General features: G+C 36.6%; 1 protein-coding gene across 4 annotated transcripts in view; it reads left to right on the plus strand.

Moving 5' to 3' along the window:
* Positions 1-101: 101 nt before the first annotated feature.
* PEX1 (peroxisomal biogenesis factor 1) overlaps positions 102-17,646 on the plus strand; it is a 56,606-nt gene continuing 39,061 nt past the window's right edge. For 3 of the 4 annotated variants that reach the window (XR_013995388.1, XM_081080207.1, XM_081080209.1), the window contains exons 1-9: positions 102-374; positions 7,075-7,218; positions 9,787-9,870; positions 10,063-10,177; positions 10,276-11,036; positions 12,420-12,539; positions 15,963-16,086; positions 16,306-16,412; positions 17,422-17,504. Coding sequence is in view for 3 of the 4 variants with exons in the window: in XM_081080207.1 (XP_080936333.1) it covers positions 246-374; positions 7,075-7,218; positions 9,787-9,870; positions 10,063-10,177; positions 10,276-11,036; positions 12,420-12,539; positions 15,963-16,086; positions 16,306-16,412; positions 17,422-17,504 (1,667 nt within the window). In the remaining variant the exon portion in view is untranslated. The remainder of the gene's footprint in view (positions 375-7,074; positions 7,219-9,786; positions 9,871-10,062; positions 10,178-10,275; positions 11,037-12,419; positions 12,540-15,962; positions 16,087-16,305; positions 16,413-17,421; positions 17,505-17,646) is intronic. The other variant, XM_081080208.1, reaches the window with a different exon arrangement.

A 17,646-nucleotide genomic window follows, 5' to 3' on the forward strand; every position in this document is an offset into this window, starting at 1 on the left:
TTCCTGCCAGCGATGATTCGGTGAACGAGGTGCCGCCCCCCAGCGGCGCGGCGGATAGGCCCGGAGAGCAGGAGGAGGCTCGCTCGCTCCTCCCCCTACTCGTGAGCGGTGAGACGCGCCGCTGGGCGAGGGGCCGGGGACGCGGAGGGAGGGCCCCATCGATTTCATCCGGGTCGGACGCTCTGGGCCTGCGGGGTTGGCCGGGTCCGCTAGGGTTGGCGGTCGGGCGATCCGTGTTGGCGACAATGTGGGGCAGCGAACGCCTGGCGGGTGCCGGGGGAGGTGGGGCGGCAGTGACTGTGGCCTTCACCAACGCTCGTGACTGCTTCCTGCACTTGCCACGGCGCCTCGTGTCCCAGCTGCACCTGCTGCAGGTAAAGCGCTGGCTCCCACAGGGCTCCCGGCCCGGACTCGGGACACCTAGTGTAGTCTGGGGTCGGAGCCGGCCGAGGCCTTCCAGGGACGCGGCGGCCGCTCCGGGCCTCATCCGACGGCCGGGCACGGGCTGCGTTCCCGGTGCCGCCGAGCGGCGTGGTGGCCAGACTGAGGGCCGTTGGAGCTCAGGGCCGGTCAGCGCAGTCTGTGCAGCCCACGCCGCGTCTAGTGCAGCCCGGGCCTTTCAGTTAACTGGCCTCATCTCTGGGCTTTTCATTCGGTGAAACTGGGCTGTCAAACAGCTTAATATTCTACCTCTACGTTCAGACAGTCCTCATTCCAGGTTGGAAAGGACTTCAGAAGTCGGTACTTTTGTTGTTGTTTTTGTGTTTTGAGAATGTTCTTCCCGACAGCGATTTCCAGGTGCCTGAGCGGCCGTGGTCCCGGCGTCCAGCAGAAGGAGCAGACTTGGTTTGCGGAGTCCCTGTGGGTTACCAGGGGCTGAGCCCGAGTCCCACCGGCGGGATAGGTTAGAGGTTCTTCCCTGCAGTCCCGGGCGGACGCTGGGAGCACCTCCGAGGTGTGCCCGGAGCGTGCGGTGGGTTATGCATACTTGGATGTCTGTAGTTAGGATTCTTGAACCTCTGTTGTCATTAGCCATTCTGGATTTAGTGATGGTGGTCCATGGCTATCACAGTTGCCTGAGATATGACATCCCTGCTTTCTTAATTAAAAATAGAGGCACCTGGTCTAGGAGTTTGAGTGTGCTTATGGAGGCAAAGGCTAGAATACAGGCACGCCTTGGAGATACTGTGGGATCGGCTCCATACCACTGCAAGAAAAGGAGTATGGCAATAAAGCCACTGGTAATCTTTTGCTGATAGAGGGTCTTGCTTTCAATTTGTAAAAAACGCAACATCTGTGAAGAGCAATAAAGGGAAGCACAATAAAACGAGGTGTGCCTGTATTTGAAATCCTGGAAAATCCTGGACGTGTGGTACTCACCACTGGCTAATCCAAGCAGGAAATACTTAAGAGTTTGCAATAATTTCAAGTATCACACCTTTACACTTTAGCTACTTCTCAGTAACCATTTTTCTAGATTATTTCCCTCCACTATCTTTCAAAGCTTTCCAAATTCAGCAGATCCTTCCATTATTTCTTTTAGCAGACAATCTTTTGGTCCCTACGAGCTTTCATGGCTGGAGAAGAATTCATCACTAAGTCTAGGTAGGCCCTGCCCTGTGTTCTCAGTGAGCTTTGGTGGAGTTTTTCAGCTGCTTTCAAATCCCCACCTAATGAGTGTGTAGGAATGCTGCTCATAGTAACTAATAATGTGGTCCTAAGATGTAGATGCTATGTTCCATTCATCACTGTTTAAGAATTTAGCAGTCTTGTCTTTATTTTAAACTTTGAGCTTTCAATAAATATTCATAAGAATTAATTCATGGATATCTTTTTGAAATTTAAATCTCTTCAGCCTTGGAACAAATTATTGTTTCTGTTTAACTTATATCAGCAGAACAGGCCAACTTTTCTCCCCAGTAATAAAAGTAATACATGTGTTTTATAGAAAATTTAGGAGGCATGGAAAATTATAACCCAGAAAATTAAAGTTACCATTAATCCCCAAAATCTGGAGATTAACTAATGTTAACAATTTGGATCAAATCTTCCAGTTTCGTTTCTAATCTTTAATTAGTTTTAACACAAATGAAGTCCTACACACACATATAGTTTTGTGTCCTGCTATTTTCATATAGTATTATTATGAGTGTTTTATTTTGTTTAAAAGTCATCATTTTTCATGTTTAATTAGTATTCTATCATAAATTTGCCATAATTTTTCACTGTGATTGAACATTTATATTGTATTAATTTTTAGACATTAAAAGTGATAACAATAATTATATTTTAATTAAAAGAGCACATCTTTGTTTATAAAACATTATTTTCATTTCTGGTTATTTGGGGTGGGTTCCCAGAATTATTGGGTTTGTGGGCATATGTAATTATTAAAGCAGAAAGTCATGAGTTGGGAGTTAATAGGTTGAATTATTTTATTTGGGCTGAAGCATTGAATGCATAATACAGATGATACTGTAAGGAAGGGGATGAGGGTGAGAACAGTGGTTTTGTGGCCTGTGTCAGACTTACCTTGAAGCTTTAAAAAATACAGGTGTTCTTGTCCTTCCCAAGAGCTACTGAATCAGAAATTGGGGAGTGGACATCTTTTAACTTTTAAAATAACTCCAGGCTACTTAGATGCACAAATGTGTTGAGACCCACTGTTCTAGAATCATAGAATGTTGATGGTGAAAGGGACCTTAGGTGTCTATCTACAGGCATACCCGGAGGTGTTACGGGTTTGGTTCTAGACCACTGCCCTAAAGCTAGTGTAGCCATAAAGTGAGTCTCACCAAAGAGCAAGTTATCATCTTTTTTGTGGATGGAGGGTCTTGCCTTCTATTTGTAAAAAATGCAACATCTGTGAAGCACAACAAAGCTAAGCACAGTAAAACAAGGTATGCCTGTAAGTCACTTCTATACTTTTACAACTAAGGAGACTGGTACTCCTAGGCCGGTACCATTTCTGTGCAGTGAATTTGCCTTCTTGTCTATACCTCAGTCTGCCTCATCCAGACTAGGCTTCTCATTATTTCATCCATAACCTAGCTACTTCCCACTTCTGTATTTTTACTCGGTGCTATTGTTCTTTCCTACATTTTCCTCATTCCATGCCTTTAAAAACTGAATATAATCCTACCTCCTCCAGATAGCTTTCAAATTCTCTGTTGCCTACAATTTGTCTCCTTTTCAAAACTTCACTGCTGTGTTTATGTGACACATCTCATTTGTTAAGCTCTTTTCTGTGTTTCAAGTATTGTCTTTTGTTTATCCAAATCCTTGTTTCAGGACTGGATACCCAGTTGATGCTTTAACTCAGGCTTTCTTAACATTTTAGGCTGGATAATGTTTTGTTGTGGGGGTCTGTCCTGGGTACTGGAAGGTGTTTAGCAGCGTCCTTGGCCTCTACCTACTAGATGCCGGTAGCACCCCTCCTCCCAGTTGTGACTACCAAAAATGTCTCCAGACGTTGCCATATGTCTCCTGGGGGACAAAATCACCCCCAGTTGAGAACAACTCCTTTAACTTAGTTACTTTTTCTGTACTCCAGGCTCAGGACTTGCTATGATTGATGAAATGGGGGAAAGGATTCATATGCATACTGAATGCAAACAACCTAAATTGCCTTCTAGAAATGACCAGAGAGGTACAGATTGTCGTGTCTTTTGTGTTAGCCAGAAATAACCCAGGCCTGGGAACTGGCCAGTCCTAAGGCATTGCAACCTGTGATTTCACCTGAAGGTTTGGGCAACGGCAAGTAGTCAGTCATTTGCTGATTAGATTAAATTCCTGGAATAGGGGCTCCTTTCTCTAGTCTGTCCTTTCTTCTTTACCCAGGGCGCTGTGGTTCAAGTGAAAAACTTTTGACATAAAAATGAACTCAGAACATTACTCTGCAAAGTTTACTAAATTTAACTGTACATATTTTATGACTTTATGGAGCTGGTTACTACATTTTGACCAAATGAATCATTGAAGTATTTTTTCTGTTTAATAAAGTTGGTTTTCTCCTTTTCCAGTGAGTTGGAGGAATTCTCCTTTTTGATATTTCAGGCGCATTTCCTATTTCCTCATTTAACATCTCTACTTTTAAGAGTTTCTTCATGTGAAATAGAGACAGTGTCACTGCCTCTGATGAAACGCCGTATAAAGCATCTGGGGTGGGGTGGCACTTTCGCTCTGGTGACCTCGGCTCCCACAGTTACACCTGACATAGTAACTTAGGACTTTTGACTCCAAATCTAGGGCTTTTTCTACTTTATCACACTGTACTCCATAGAAAGACTTTTGTCAGCCAGAGCGCTTTATTCCTGTGAAGAATTGTGAGAAAAATTACAAAGCTAAGTGATACACAATGACTTTCTTATATACAAAATTTTAATATGTTTAACTTAAAGTACATTATATTACCTCAGAAGTGGCTCCAACATCCTTTGAAATTTGTCCTATTTAAAGAAACACAATAAGCAGCCTATAACCAGTTTTGAGGTAGTAAAATATGATGTAAATGAATGAATTTAATATTTAATGAATTTATTTTGGTATAAATAAATGAATTTAATACTAAAACTTCCTGATATGGTAAGTTTTGATGGCTATTAATGAAAGCCTTACTTTTTTATTAAAAAGTGATGTATGTGTCAAAATGCTTATGATACAATATTAAGTGGGGGAAAGAGGATACTAAATAATAACTAAAATACACAGCCATGTAAAAAATTAACTTGTTATCTGAGTGAAAGGGGATGGGGAGGACGAAGAAGGTAAGAGGGGTCAAATGAATGGTGACAGAAGGAGACTAGAATTTGGGTGGTGCGCATACAATGAAGTATAAAGATGTTTGTTATAAATTTATATTATGTTATTAACCAATGTTACCCCAATAAGTTAAAAAAATTAATTAAAAATTAACTTGTATAAAGTGAAAAACTTTGCATAAAAAAAGGATTAGCCAGAAATACACAAAACTATTCACATGGTTGTCTTTTTGTGGAGGGAATACCAATAATTCCTTTTTTTCCTTCCAAGTTTATATATTTTCCGAGGTTTTTATAATGAGTTTGTAATTCTTTAATCATAGAAAACATTGTTTTTTAATCTTTAGTGACAAACTTAAATATTTTATACAAATGTTCTTAATGAGAATAAATGCCGTGTTTTACTATTTTCTTATAAAATGTTTCCATAGTTCTAGAACTTTAAATTTTTATTTATGAAGCTGCGTAATATAAAATTTCTGGAAGTATACATAAGACACTATTAACAGTTAATTACCTCTGGGAATAGGGACCTGCTCTCACGTTTTATACTTTTTTGTGCTTTTACCATCTGAATTTATTATTCTAATCAATAAATACTGCTACTTTTTAAATTTTTTTCAGTTACAATTAACATCCAGTATTACATTAGTTTCAGGTGTACAGCATGTTCATTAGACATTTATCTAACCTGCAAAGTGGTCCCCCATCTAGTACCCACCTGGCACCATACATAGTTATTACATTGTTATTGACTAATTCCCTAAGCCATAATTTATGTCCCCATGACTATTTTGTAACTGTCAATTTGTTCTTCTTAATCTTTTCTCCTTTTTCACCCCGCCCCCAAATCCTCCTCCCCTCTGGCAACGATCAGTTTGTTCTCTGTATCTATAGTATTAGTCTGTTTGTATTTTGTTTGTTCATTTAATTTGGTTTTTAGATTCCACATATAAGTGAGATCATACAGTATTTGTCTTCCTCTGTCTGACTTATTTTACTTAGCATAATACCCTCTAGGTCTACCTATGTTGTCACAAATGGTAAGATTTCACTCTTTTATGGCTGAGTAATACTCGATTGTATATATGTATTATATCTTCTTTATACAGTCCACTATCAAAGGACATTTAGGTTGCTTTAATATCTTGGCTATTGTAAATAATACTGCAGTGAACAAAGGGATGCATATGTCTTTTGGAATTAGTGTTTGGGTTTCTTCAGATAAATACCCAGAAGTGGAATTACTGGGTCATATGTAGTCAATTTTTAATTTTCTGAGGAATCTCCATACTGTTTTCCATAGTGGCTGAACCAATTTGCAATCCCACCAACAGTGCATGCCAACACTTGTTTCTGTTGACTTATTGATGATAGCCATTCTGACAGGTGTAAAGTAATATTGCATTGTGGTTTTAATTTGCATTTCTCTGATGATTAGTGACATTGAGCATCTTTTCATATGTCTGTCTCTTGGCCATCTAGCTGTATGTCCTCTTTAGAGAAATGTCTATTCAGGTCCCCTGCTCATTTTTAAATTGGATTGTTTGTTTTTATGTTGTTGTATGAGTTCTTTATAAATATTGGATATTAACCCCTCATCAGGTGTATTATTGGTGAATATCTTCTCCCATTCAGTAGGTTGCCTTTTGTTTTGTTGATGGTTTCCTTTGCTGTGTGAAAACTTTTTTTAGTTTGATGTAGTCTCCTTTGTTTATTTTTTCTTGTTTCCCTTGGCTAAGAAGAGAGATCCAAAAAAAGAAACATTTCTAAGAGCAATACTGTTACATTTTTAATGATCATGGTATATGTCTCTAGTTATTGACTCATTTTAAAATAGTAAATTTATAGCTTATTTAATAATTTTCCTATTGGTAGACACTTAAGCCAATCCTATTTTCATTCTTATAGAAAATACTACAGAGATATATTCTGATGTAGGTTTTTTCTTCTTTGAATCATTAATGAATTATACATACACATGCACACACACACACACACACATCAAGGTCATATAAATTCATTCTCTGCCTTTTGCCACTTTGAATTTTGGAATGATTGGATCAATTTATAATGCTATCATAAGACTCTAAGTATATTGGTTTCACGTATAGCATCACCATTGTTGCATGTTTGAAATGATTATAGCTTTTTAAATGCTATGACAGATGTGGATAACAGAGCCATAAACTATCTATAGAACTTTTTTTGTGTTTGTGGATTGCAATAATAGTTTTACCTTTTATGTGAATCCAGAAAAGCATGTAAAAACTTTCAAAGTATTTCCCCCTGTTTTTTATTTCTGAATAAATAGAATCAAGCTATAGAAGTAACCTGGGGTCACCAGCCTGCATTCTTGAGCTGGGTGGAAGGCAGGCATTTCAGCGATCAAAGTGAAAATGTGGCTGGAATTAACAGACAAATTGGTCAGAAACTTGGACTCTCAAATGGGGAACAGGTAAGCACAAAATGTGATGACAATGACATTTTTCTAATATCGCATAATACAGCAATGAAAATAAAATTTAGAAGTCAGATTTTTTTTAAGGAGAGAGATGACACCTAACTTGTATGTTCCTATAATTAGTCCGAGGTATTCAAGTTGACTATATACACAGTTAAGTCATTATCTACCATATATTCTGATGTTAACTCATCTTACAGTCTACCAAGCTCTCTAGTTGACTTTATATTCTGCTTTCTATTTTATTCACTTTCCATGTTCCCTAATTTTGCTTTTGTGCAATTATTTTTGCTTTATAAATTATTGCATTTTACTTTCTGTTATCGAACTTCATTTCATTTGTTTCTGACAAATTTTCTAACCTTCCAGGGTTATACTTGATCTTTAGAAAACTGTCCTACAAAAGAGGGATGTTATTTTTCCATTTTAATCTTGCCTATGAATTTAATGTGTTTAGATTATAAACCCCAAAGCTTAAGGACTCATGTCTATTTTATCATTTTATTATATTCACCAATTTATTCCTTTAAAAATATTTAAACTATAGAAGTAATACATTAAAAGTTAAAAAAAAGTTTCCTATTTCTCTAACTCCAGTCTCAGAATGAGTATATATTGTATGTTGGGATCTCATTAGACCTTTAGGATTTGAAAAAATGAGATCATACATATTTTCTGCAATTTTTTCCCACAAACTATATCAGAGATATTTTTCCATTTATTACAAATAATATGCATTGAACATCTCTCTATATGTATATGGAATGAAATAGTAAAAATTGAATTGGGGGGCTGCACATTTAAAAATTTGATAGATGGGGCTAATTTGCTTCCTATTACCAGTTTCCCACAACTGTACAAAAGATAGTCACATCTTTTTAACTTGTTTTCAACACAGACTAATTTTGTTCATGCATGTCTTTGATGAGAAATCCATAGGCCTCGCACTAGTCCTTTGCTTACCCTGTTTTTGCTAGAATCTTAAAACTTTAGCACCAGAGTAACCTGAGAAATCACTAACTTTGGTGCCTTGCTCTACAAACCAAGGGAGATGGAATATTTTGCCCAGGATCGCATAACAAATTACAGTTCTGCTCTCTTTGAGTTTTTTGTTGTTGTTGTTGGTTTGTTTGTTTTTTGACAATTCTGGTCCATGTCTAATGAAAAAGAAGTTACATAAATAGAAATGGACATGAAACAGAGAGATCAATTTGGGAAAATATGGTGATAGATAGAACAAGGGGAAAATCATTTTAATCCTGAATTTATTCATTTACTTCTCTTAGTTATTACTGATCCAGAACATCTCCTTAAGTCCAAAACCCAGTAATAGACACTTCCCTGTGGGAAACATCAGCTTCCTATTCCTGATCAAGTCTCATCAGCACTCTGAACACTCCTGCTTGTGTTTAATCACCATTTGCCTCACAGTGAACTTTTACCTGATTTTCTGCAGGTCCTCTGTATTGTAGCAATACCACTAAGGCACTGTCTCCCAAAGAATCATCCGTAGGAACAGATAAGAACAGGAAGTGGTCTGGCTTGGCCAGGACTCTAGCTTCCTGGTGGACAGGAGCTGCTGTGTGCTTCCTCAGAAACACCCCTTTCAGATAGGGAAACGGGAGTAGTGAAGGGAAATTAACTGAGGAGTCCAGTGAGGCACTCTAAGTAAATCTAAATACAGTGGTACCTCAGTTTTCGAATGTCTCAGTTGACGAATATTTTGTTTTACAAATGCCATAAATTTTATGGATCTTTGGTATCATTAGATAGTAAAATTCATGCTAAATTTGCAGTTTTAGCGGTTGATTTTAAAGGTCTGGAACGGATTAATCCATTTTGCATTACTTTCTATGGGGAAACCGTGCCTTGGTTTTCAAACGTTTCAGAACTCGAATGGTCTTCCGGAATGGATTACATTCGAAAACCGAGGTACCACTGTAATTGGCTGTATAGTCTTTATCTCAGTGTGTTTTTTAGTTTTCTAGAAGCAGCATGGATTGACATAGTTATAAAACTAACAGTTGTAAAACTTCTGTAAATAATAGTATTTGTATACTAGATCAAGCCATGACTTGATGACATTGTTGTTTCTCTTTGCATTTTTATTATTTATTTATTTATTTATTTATTTATTATTTATTCTTTTTTTTTTTTTAAGGAGGGCACAGCTCATAGAGTCTCATGCAGAGATCGAACCACCAACGTTGGTGTTATTAGCACCGTGCTCTAATCAGCTGATCTAACCAGCCACCCCCATCTCGTTGCATTTCTAAACTTACATTTCTTTTTTTAAAGTGGTTACCTTTATTTTATTTTTTAAAAACGTGTTGTGCTAGGATGTATTTTCCTTTATTCTATAATTAATTGTGAAACAATTTGTCCTAAAATGCTGAGTATATCAAAGCCTAGCTAAGAATCAGTACTTAATAAATGTTTGTCAAATGAAAGACTATACACAGATACAAACACTTAATTACATACCTAAAGAGAGAATTTCTTATTTTCTAGAGATACAGAAAAGTTTTTTAAAAGCAGTTTTACATTTTAAATTTTTTCTAGGTGTTTCTCAAGCCGTGTTCCCATGTGGTGTCTTGTGAACAAGTTGAGGTGGAACCCCTCTCAGCAGATGATTGGGAGATACTGGTAAAGAAAACAAAATGAGAACTATCCCAGTTTGACATTAAACTACTTCAAAATATCAGTGCCTTTAGATTTCTCTGTGCTTCGTTATACGTTCTGAGTTGGTTTGAGTTATAAGAATGACTTGAGATTTTCCTACTAAACATGGAATGGACAAAATATGAAGTGAATTGATCTTTTTGTCATTGGTTCTAGGAGCTGCATGCTGCTTCCCTTGAACAGCATCTTCTAGATCAAATTCGAATTGTTTTTCCAAAAGCCATTTTTCCTGTTTGGGTTGATCAACAAACTTACATATTTATCCAAATTGGTAGGTGCTATCGTAATATTTGCCATCATACTCTACGCCATAGCACTGAGTCTAAAACAGAGGCGAACGTGCACTAATGCGCCTTATTTTCTACACAGTTACACTAATACCAGCTGCTACTTATGGAAGGCTGGAAACAGACACAAAACTCTTTATTCAGCCAAAGACCCGCCAAGCCAAAGAAAATACTTTTTCAAAAGCAGATGATACACGTGGAACATTTCATTATTATGAAAGAGACCAACAAGGATTGACAAAAGAACTGCAAACCAAGCAACTTCAGTCACATACTACAGGAGTCACTGGGTCTAATGAAACAGATTCAGAGGATACAATTGACCCACCGTCAAGCTTATGGAGTATGATAGAAAGCATTTTTTCCTTTGGGTCTGAGAAGAAACGAGAGACATCCTGGGGTATAACTGAAATCAATGCATTCAAAAAGATCCAGTCAAAAGTTGTTCCTGTAGACAATATTTTCAGAGTATGCAAATCTCAGCCTCCCAGTGTATGTAACTCATCAGCAACTTCTGTGTTTCACAAATACTATGCCATTCATGTATTTCCATGGGACCAGGAATATTTTGATGTGGAGCCCAGCTTTACTGTGACCTATGGAAAGCTCGTTAAGCTCTTTTCTCCAAAGCAACAGCAGAGTAAAACAAAGCAGAATGTCCTGTCACCTGAAAAAGAGAAGCAGATATCAGAACCAATAGATCAAAAACAAATTAGCCTAGATCATAGTCAAGAAGATGGTAAGTCCTGTGTACTGAAGGTTGTCTGGAATGGACTTGAGGAATTGAAGAATGCCATAAAATACGCCAAAAATGTAGAAGCTCTCCATCTTGGGAAAGTCTGGGTTAGTATAAATTTTATAATTAGGAAGGAAATAATTTTATGTTGTTTGAACTTCCCCAAATTATGAGTTAGAATAATATATACAAATTGAAAACCAGATTAATAAGAAATAGTATCCAACGTCTCTGCAGGAACAGATTTCTGATTGCAGGGTAGAGTCCTTGTTTGGGTACAGATTGTGAATTTTCTGCCTACGTAAACTTGGACAGTATAATATTAGACAAGTACAGGCCTACAGAGGTCAAAATTACTACTTGCCTGTGGTTACATAGCTAGTAAGTAGAAATAGGAGTAAAACTAGGCACTCTGACTCCAGAGTTCACGCTTAGCTTGGAGTGCCCTACGAATCCTTGTATCTTTAATACCTGCAGAAGATTTGTTTCCAAGTTCTTGAAAACACGAGGAAAACTTGTTATGTGTTGGGGAAAATGCCCAGTGTAGAGAGAGACCTACAGTGTGAGGCGACCTTCCTGCTCCCTGTGACGGTACCTGACTGGAATGAGCCCAGAAGCTTACTCTGAGGGTATCAGCTCTTTAACCTGTGTAATGGGGAGAGGAAGTAAGAGCAACTGGTATTTCACTGTCTCATCCTGGCCTCAAATATAAATGCTAACTATGTGAAATGAGTCACCAGTCCCATTTATTTGACCCTAATTTTGAAACATTGTGAAGCAAAACTTCATAGAGAGAAAGGGAGGAAATTATTAAGACAGTGAAGAAAAATAGGAAGGGAAGGGGGTTTCCTTTGTAGATTTCTTTTACTTCCACAGTTTTCCCTATCACCTTTATGCAGGTGCCTTAGAAAGTTTTCATCTCTTCAGCCTACAGCATTTTCTAAAGCTCCAGACTACTGCCTTACTATTTTCTGTTAGCTCTAAACTCAGTTTAGTAGATCCCACTGAATCTTCAAAACCAAATTGTCTAACGCTGAACTTGTTATGACTTAACCTCCTTTTATTAATGGTTCTGCCGTTAGGTATGAACACTCTTTGGAATGGTGAGGACGGGGTGAAGAAGTGATGGTGGTAAAGTCTTGGGGACCACATAAGATAGCAGTGAGGAGTCTCACTTCCCACTCTAAAGGTTGGGAGCCATGGCCAGTGAGGAGTGGCAGTAGTTACCATCAGGTCTCAGACAGGTTTGACTTGATCAATCAAAATTGATCACATTCTGAAGAAGAGGTTAGAAGAAAGAAATGTAGGGGGAAAGCTGAAATGTTTGTGATATAACAGTACCTAACTATCCATCTGTTTATACTACGAATCATGATAGCTCCTATAATTTCACCTGAATTCATGGAAGTTAATTTGAATATGTGTGCTCTGGAATATTTTTTAATCAAGCTTTGAGCGTATTTATATTTCTGTTCATTTTTAAATTTCAGATTCCAGATGACCTGAGAAAGAGACTAAATATAGAAATGCATGCAGTAGTCAGAATAACTCCAGTGGAAGTTACCCCTAAAATTCCAAGGTCTCTAAAATTACAACCAAGAGAAAACTTAGTGAGTTCAAATTTGTATGTTATGTTACAATTGTTTTACATGTGTTGTAAAACTTCTAGTTGCTTTAGCTAAGTGATAAGAATGTTGTACTTCTTTTTGCTAGAAAGTCTTTTTTCCTTTTTCTTTATTGTGGTAAAATATATGTAACATAAAAATGCGATTTTAGCCATTTTTAGAGGTACAATTCATTGGCATTATTACATTCATAATATTGTGCAACCATCACCACTATCTGTTTCCAAAACTTTTCCATCACCCCAACAGAAACTCTGTGTCTTTCAAATAATAACTCTTAATCCCTACCTCCCCTAGCTCCTGGTAACCTCAAATCTATAATCTATCTCTGTAAATTTGCTTATTCTAAATATTTCATATAAGTGGAATCATACAATATTTGTTCTTTGTGTCTGGCTTATTTTACTTAACATGTTTCCGAGGTTCATCCGTGTTGTAGCATGTATCAGAGCTTTATCCTTTTTATGGCTGAATAATATTCCATTGTATGGATTTAAACATTGTATGTTTATCCATTCATCTCTTGGTGGACTTGGGTTGTTTATACCTCTTAGCTATTGTGAATAATGTGGCTATCTATGAATGTTGGTGTCCAAGTATCTGTATGAGTTCTTGCTTTCAATTCTTTTGGTATATATGAGGTCGGACAATTAAGTTTGCAAATTTGTTGCAACGATGTTGCTAACCTTTTTTGATATCAGAGGAATTATTTATTATGAATTTGTATCAACTGGACAGTTAACCAAGTTTACTATTTGGAAGTGCTGAAAAGGCTGTGTGAAAAAGTTAGACAGCCTGAACTTTTTGCCAACAATTCATGGCTCTTGCATCACGACAATGCACCAGCTCACACAGCACTGTCTGTGAGGGAGTTTTTAGCCAGTGAACAAATAACTGTATTGGAACACTCTCCCTACTCACCTGATCTGGCCCCCAGTGACTTCTTTCTTTACCCGAAGATAAAGGAAATATTGAAAGGAAGGCATTTTGATGACACTCAGGACATCAAGGTTAATACAGCGACATTCCAGAAAAAGAGTTCCAAAATTGCTTTGAAGGGTGGATTAGGTACTGGCGTTGGTGCATAGCTTCCCAAGGGGAGTACTTCAAAGGTGACAGTAGTGATATTCAGCAGTGAGGTATGTAGCACTTTTTCTAGGATGAGTTTGCGAACTTAATTGTCTGACCTCATACCTAGGAGTAGAATTGCTAGATCATATGGTAATTCTGTTTAACTTTTTGAGAAAAGAAACCAAGAAGTCTTTAATAAACAATACACATATGATGTATACTGTGCTGATGTAAATATGGATATGTTTGGCTTTTAAAATTAATATTTTAAAATTATACATCTACGTAATTTTTAAAAATTTCTCCCATGTTATTTCAGTATTAATATTGCAGCCTAAAAAAATGCTAGACTGTTTTACTTCCCTACTCTGTTAATCCTTTAGAATTGGTATGGCCAGGAAATGAGGTGTTGAACTTAACTGTAAAATCTTTTTCTTTTTTTTTAAATATTTTCTTTTTTTTTATTTTTTATTTATTTTTTATTTTTTTGTTGAGAGCCCACTGGCCCATGTGGGAATCGAACCCGCAGCCTTCGGAGTTAGGAGCACGGAGCTCTAACTGCCTGCGCCACCGGGCCGGCCCCTGTAAAATCTTTTTAATAGAGTATTATAATCTGTACAAGTTTGGGTTACCAGTTCTCAGAGGATTATAATGCAGGAGAATTATTGTATTATATGTTCAAAATATTTCTTCTGTGATAATTCAAATAGTACTTTTGGAACCTCAGGATCATGATGGTCATTAAGTCATGGAAGAACTAATTTAGCAGAACTTTCTAGTTGATGAAATTCCAGATAAGATAGATTATATTATGTGACTGGAGAAGAGGAAAACAAATAGAATGATGCCATTTCCGTAATATTATGTAATTGAGTATTTAATACATTGGCTGAACAGTACACAGTGATTTGTAGTTTTGTTTTAACTTTCTGGTTACTGACCTTGGTATTTTTCAAAAGTTACATCTCTTATGTATGAAAATAATTAGCCACTGGTCATGAGATTTTTTTTTTCCCCTCACTGATGGGATATTACTACAGAATTCCTTTTCTATCCTACGTTGCATATTTTAGTGGAAGTGTTATGACCTTGGCAGGTCTCTCTGGGCTGTGATTATATCGCCTGGGACATAAAGATGTTTGATTCTAGAGGAACCGTCAATTGCTTTCTGATTCTAAAAGTCTTGATTTTAAATAGTTCTCATTTTCAGTCTATCATTTTGTTTAGGTCTTTAATCTCATTGCCCCCAAATGTCCAAAGAAGTAACTATTTCTGTGATTTTTAAGACTGGGAAAGTGATGACTGTTGTTAGTTGAGACTGCTTTTGGTAGTGATCAAGTTCTGAACCGAGCTTCATCAGCAAATAAAGGCTTACCTCTGGGTGAAGCAAGACAGTAGGTACCAGTCGAGAAATTACAGCATAGAAGTTTAATGTTCCTGGGCAGATATTAACCAACTTTCCCATACGGATTTTGGTCTTTCCTGTTTTTAATTACAAATAGGTTTTAAAAACTTAATAATTTTAACTTTGAAAACTTTAAAAATTTGCAATGTTTTTCTCAGAATTTCTTCATACCTTTTTAACAATGTATTAACACTTTACTTGTTGAGCATATGAGCACTGTGGCCAGCTTAACAGAAAAAAAGAAAAGTAACTTGAATATATAAAAAGTTTTTCTGATGTATAAAGAAATTTGGAGGAGCTGTAGGTGGTTAAACCATGTCATCAAGGATCTAGGCTCCTTTGGTCTTTCTCTTCAGCCATCCTTAGCCTATCACTTTCCTCCTATTAGAAGCAAGGTATTTGCTGTACTAATTAGCCATCACATCTGCATTCATGCAGCAGAAGGAAAGGCACAAGGCACAAGACTTCTCCTTATAAGGTTTCTCTACCTTTAAATGAGGAAGAGAAGCCTTTCCCAAAGATTGCTGATTGCACACCACTGTTCAGAATCCAGACACACACACACCCCTCCAAGCTGGGAATCCCTTGCTTTCCCGTCTCTATAGTAGAGGGAGACAAGGGAGAATGAGGTGGGAATTCTTATTCAGTGAGCCAAATTCAAATTATGGCATGTGTTATCACTGGGCATAGTGAAAAAGAGCATTTAAAACTTTACCACTTGTGTAACTGTTCCTTCAGGTTCATTGTACCGACCAGAGTGTCAAATCCCAAATCTATGCCTATAGAATATGAACATCCTTCCTGGGTTTTTTGGGGGGTAAAGTTTACATTTTATTAGCAAGATTATGAAGTATTAAAATAAAGGATATTAAAGTTAAGGTTAAGGTCAGGATCAGGATAATTTATTACTGTTCTTTCATTTTCTCTGGCAGCCTGAAGACATCTGTGAAGAAGACATAAAAACTGTGTTCTCTTCATGGCTACAGCAATCTACTACAACCACATTTCCTTTGATAATATCAGAGAAAGAATATATTAAGCTGGGAATTAAAGATGGTGGGTAAATTTTGTTATTTTGATATTTTTCCTATTGGAGAAGTCATAACATTTTTCATTGTTTTTCCAACTGTGACACGTATGAATAAGAAACATGTAAACAGATTTTACATACCGAAGAATGCCTTTATTTAAATTTAAATAAATTTGATACTTAAAATCTTAAATTATTTCATCTCCGCTTCAGTACTAACTCTACATTTATTACTTTCTTTTCAGTAGGGTTGAAGGAGTTTTTTCTGAATATAGTTCATTCTTGGCAAAAAGAAAAAGAAGAAAATATTTTTCTGTTGAGTACCAATCTGCTACAGAAGATCACAATACAAGTAATTGCATACTATTGAATATTTAATGAAACAGTATTTGTCACATGTGATTGATAAAGTATGAATTTACTTGTAAGACCTTGCATCCTAAAGTGTAGTAGAAACTCAAATGATAAGAGTAAGGAATAACTTGATTTAAAATATTCTATAATCTTTAATTTATCTAAACTAATTATTGATTTATCAGAAATTTAAAATCAGTGCCTCAGCACAATTAAGTTTCAGGAATAGATCTGATAATATTAACTGGCAAATGGATCATAATTTAAAATTCTCCTGTATTAAAACAAAGGAAAACTGGGGTGGCCGGTTAGCTCAGTTGGTTAGAGCGTGGTGCTGATAACACCAAGGTTGCCAGTTGGATCCCTGCATGGGCCACTGTGAGCTGCGCCCTCCTTAAAAAAAAAAAAAAGAAAGAAAGCTTAGCTTTAGTAGTTTGATTTTTTAAATTCATATTATCTTCATCTTTGGTACAACCCATATTATTTTGGCAATTCTTAAATTCTCAATTATTCACAAATATTATGTCACTTTTCTTCCACAAGTATTTTAAAATTAGACTTTTTAGATTATTCTGTTTTAGTTAGCATATTTACTCTTATCATTATAAAATAGAAGATACTCTAGCCATTTAGAATTTCAGTGGTTTGGAGGTAAACATTGTTTCTCTACTTTTGAAATATAATTGAAGCAGTACCATTCAAAGAAGATACAAGTGTAAGAATTGTGAAAAGAATAAATATGACTCAAATGAAAATTGCAAATAAAAATAGGTCTCTAAAATGCATTAAGGAGATGACATTCTTTATTGCTTATTGACCATAAATATTTGTGATCCTTGGATGAATAAATTTTATTGTCAAAGCTATTTTAAGTAATGATCTTGCATGCACAGTGTATCTTTTCTCTCTGGTGTAACAGAATCAGCAATTCAGTTTCCTGGGACCCAAGAAAAACAGTGAAAAATATAACTTTGAAATGTAAAACTGATTTTTCCTTGCTACTATAGGTCCTTCTAGATCCTATGGTAAAAGAAGAAAACAGTGAGGAAATTGACTTTATTCTTCCTTTTTTAAAGCTGAACTGCTTGGGGTAAGAAGTTATGGCCAAATTAGCATGTTTAAAGATACATTTGACATTATCTCTGGCAGGGTTTTTATGTGTAAATATTAAAGTAGATGTTAATGTCATTGAATAATCTGACGATTAGGTATTTTTTCAAAGATAGTTTCTG

This window comes from Rhinolophus hipposideros (assembly GCF_964194185.1).
Source record: "Rhinolophus hipposideros genome assembly, chromosome: 18".
Classification (NCBI taxonomy): domain Eukaryota; kingdom Metazoa; phylum Chordata; class Mammalia; order Chiroptera; family Rhinolophidae; genus Rhinolophus; species Rhinolophus hipposideros.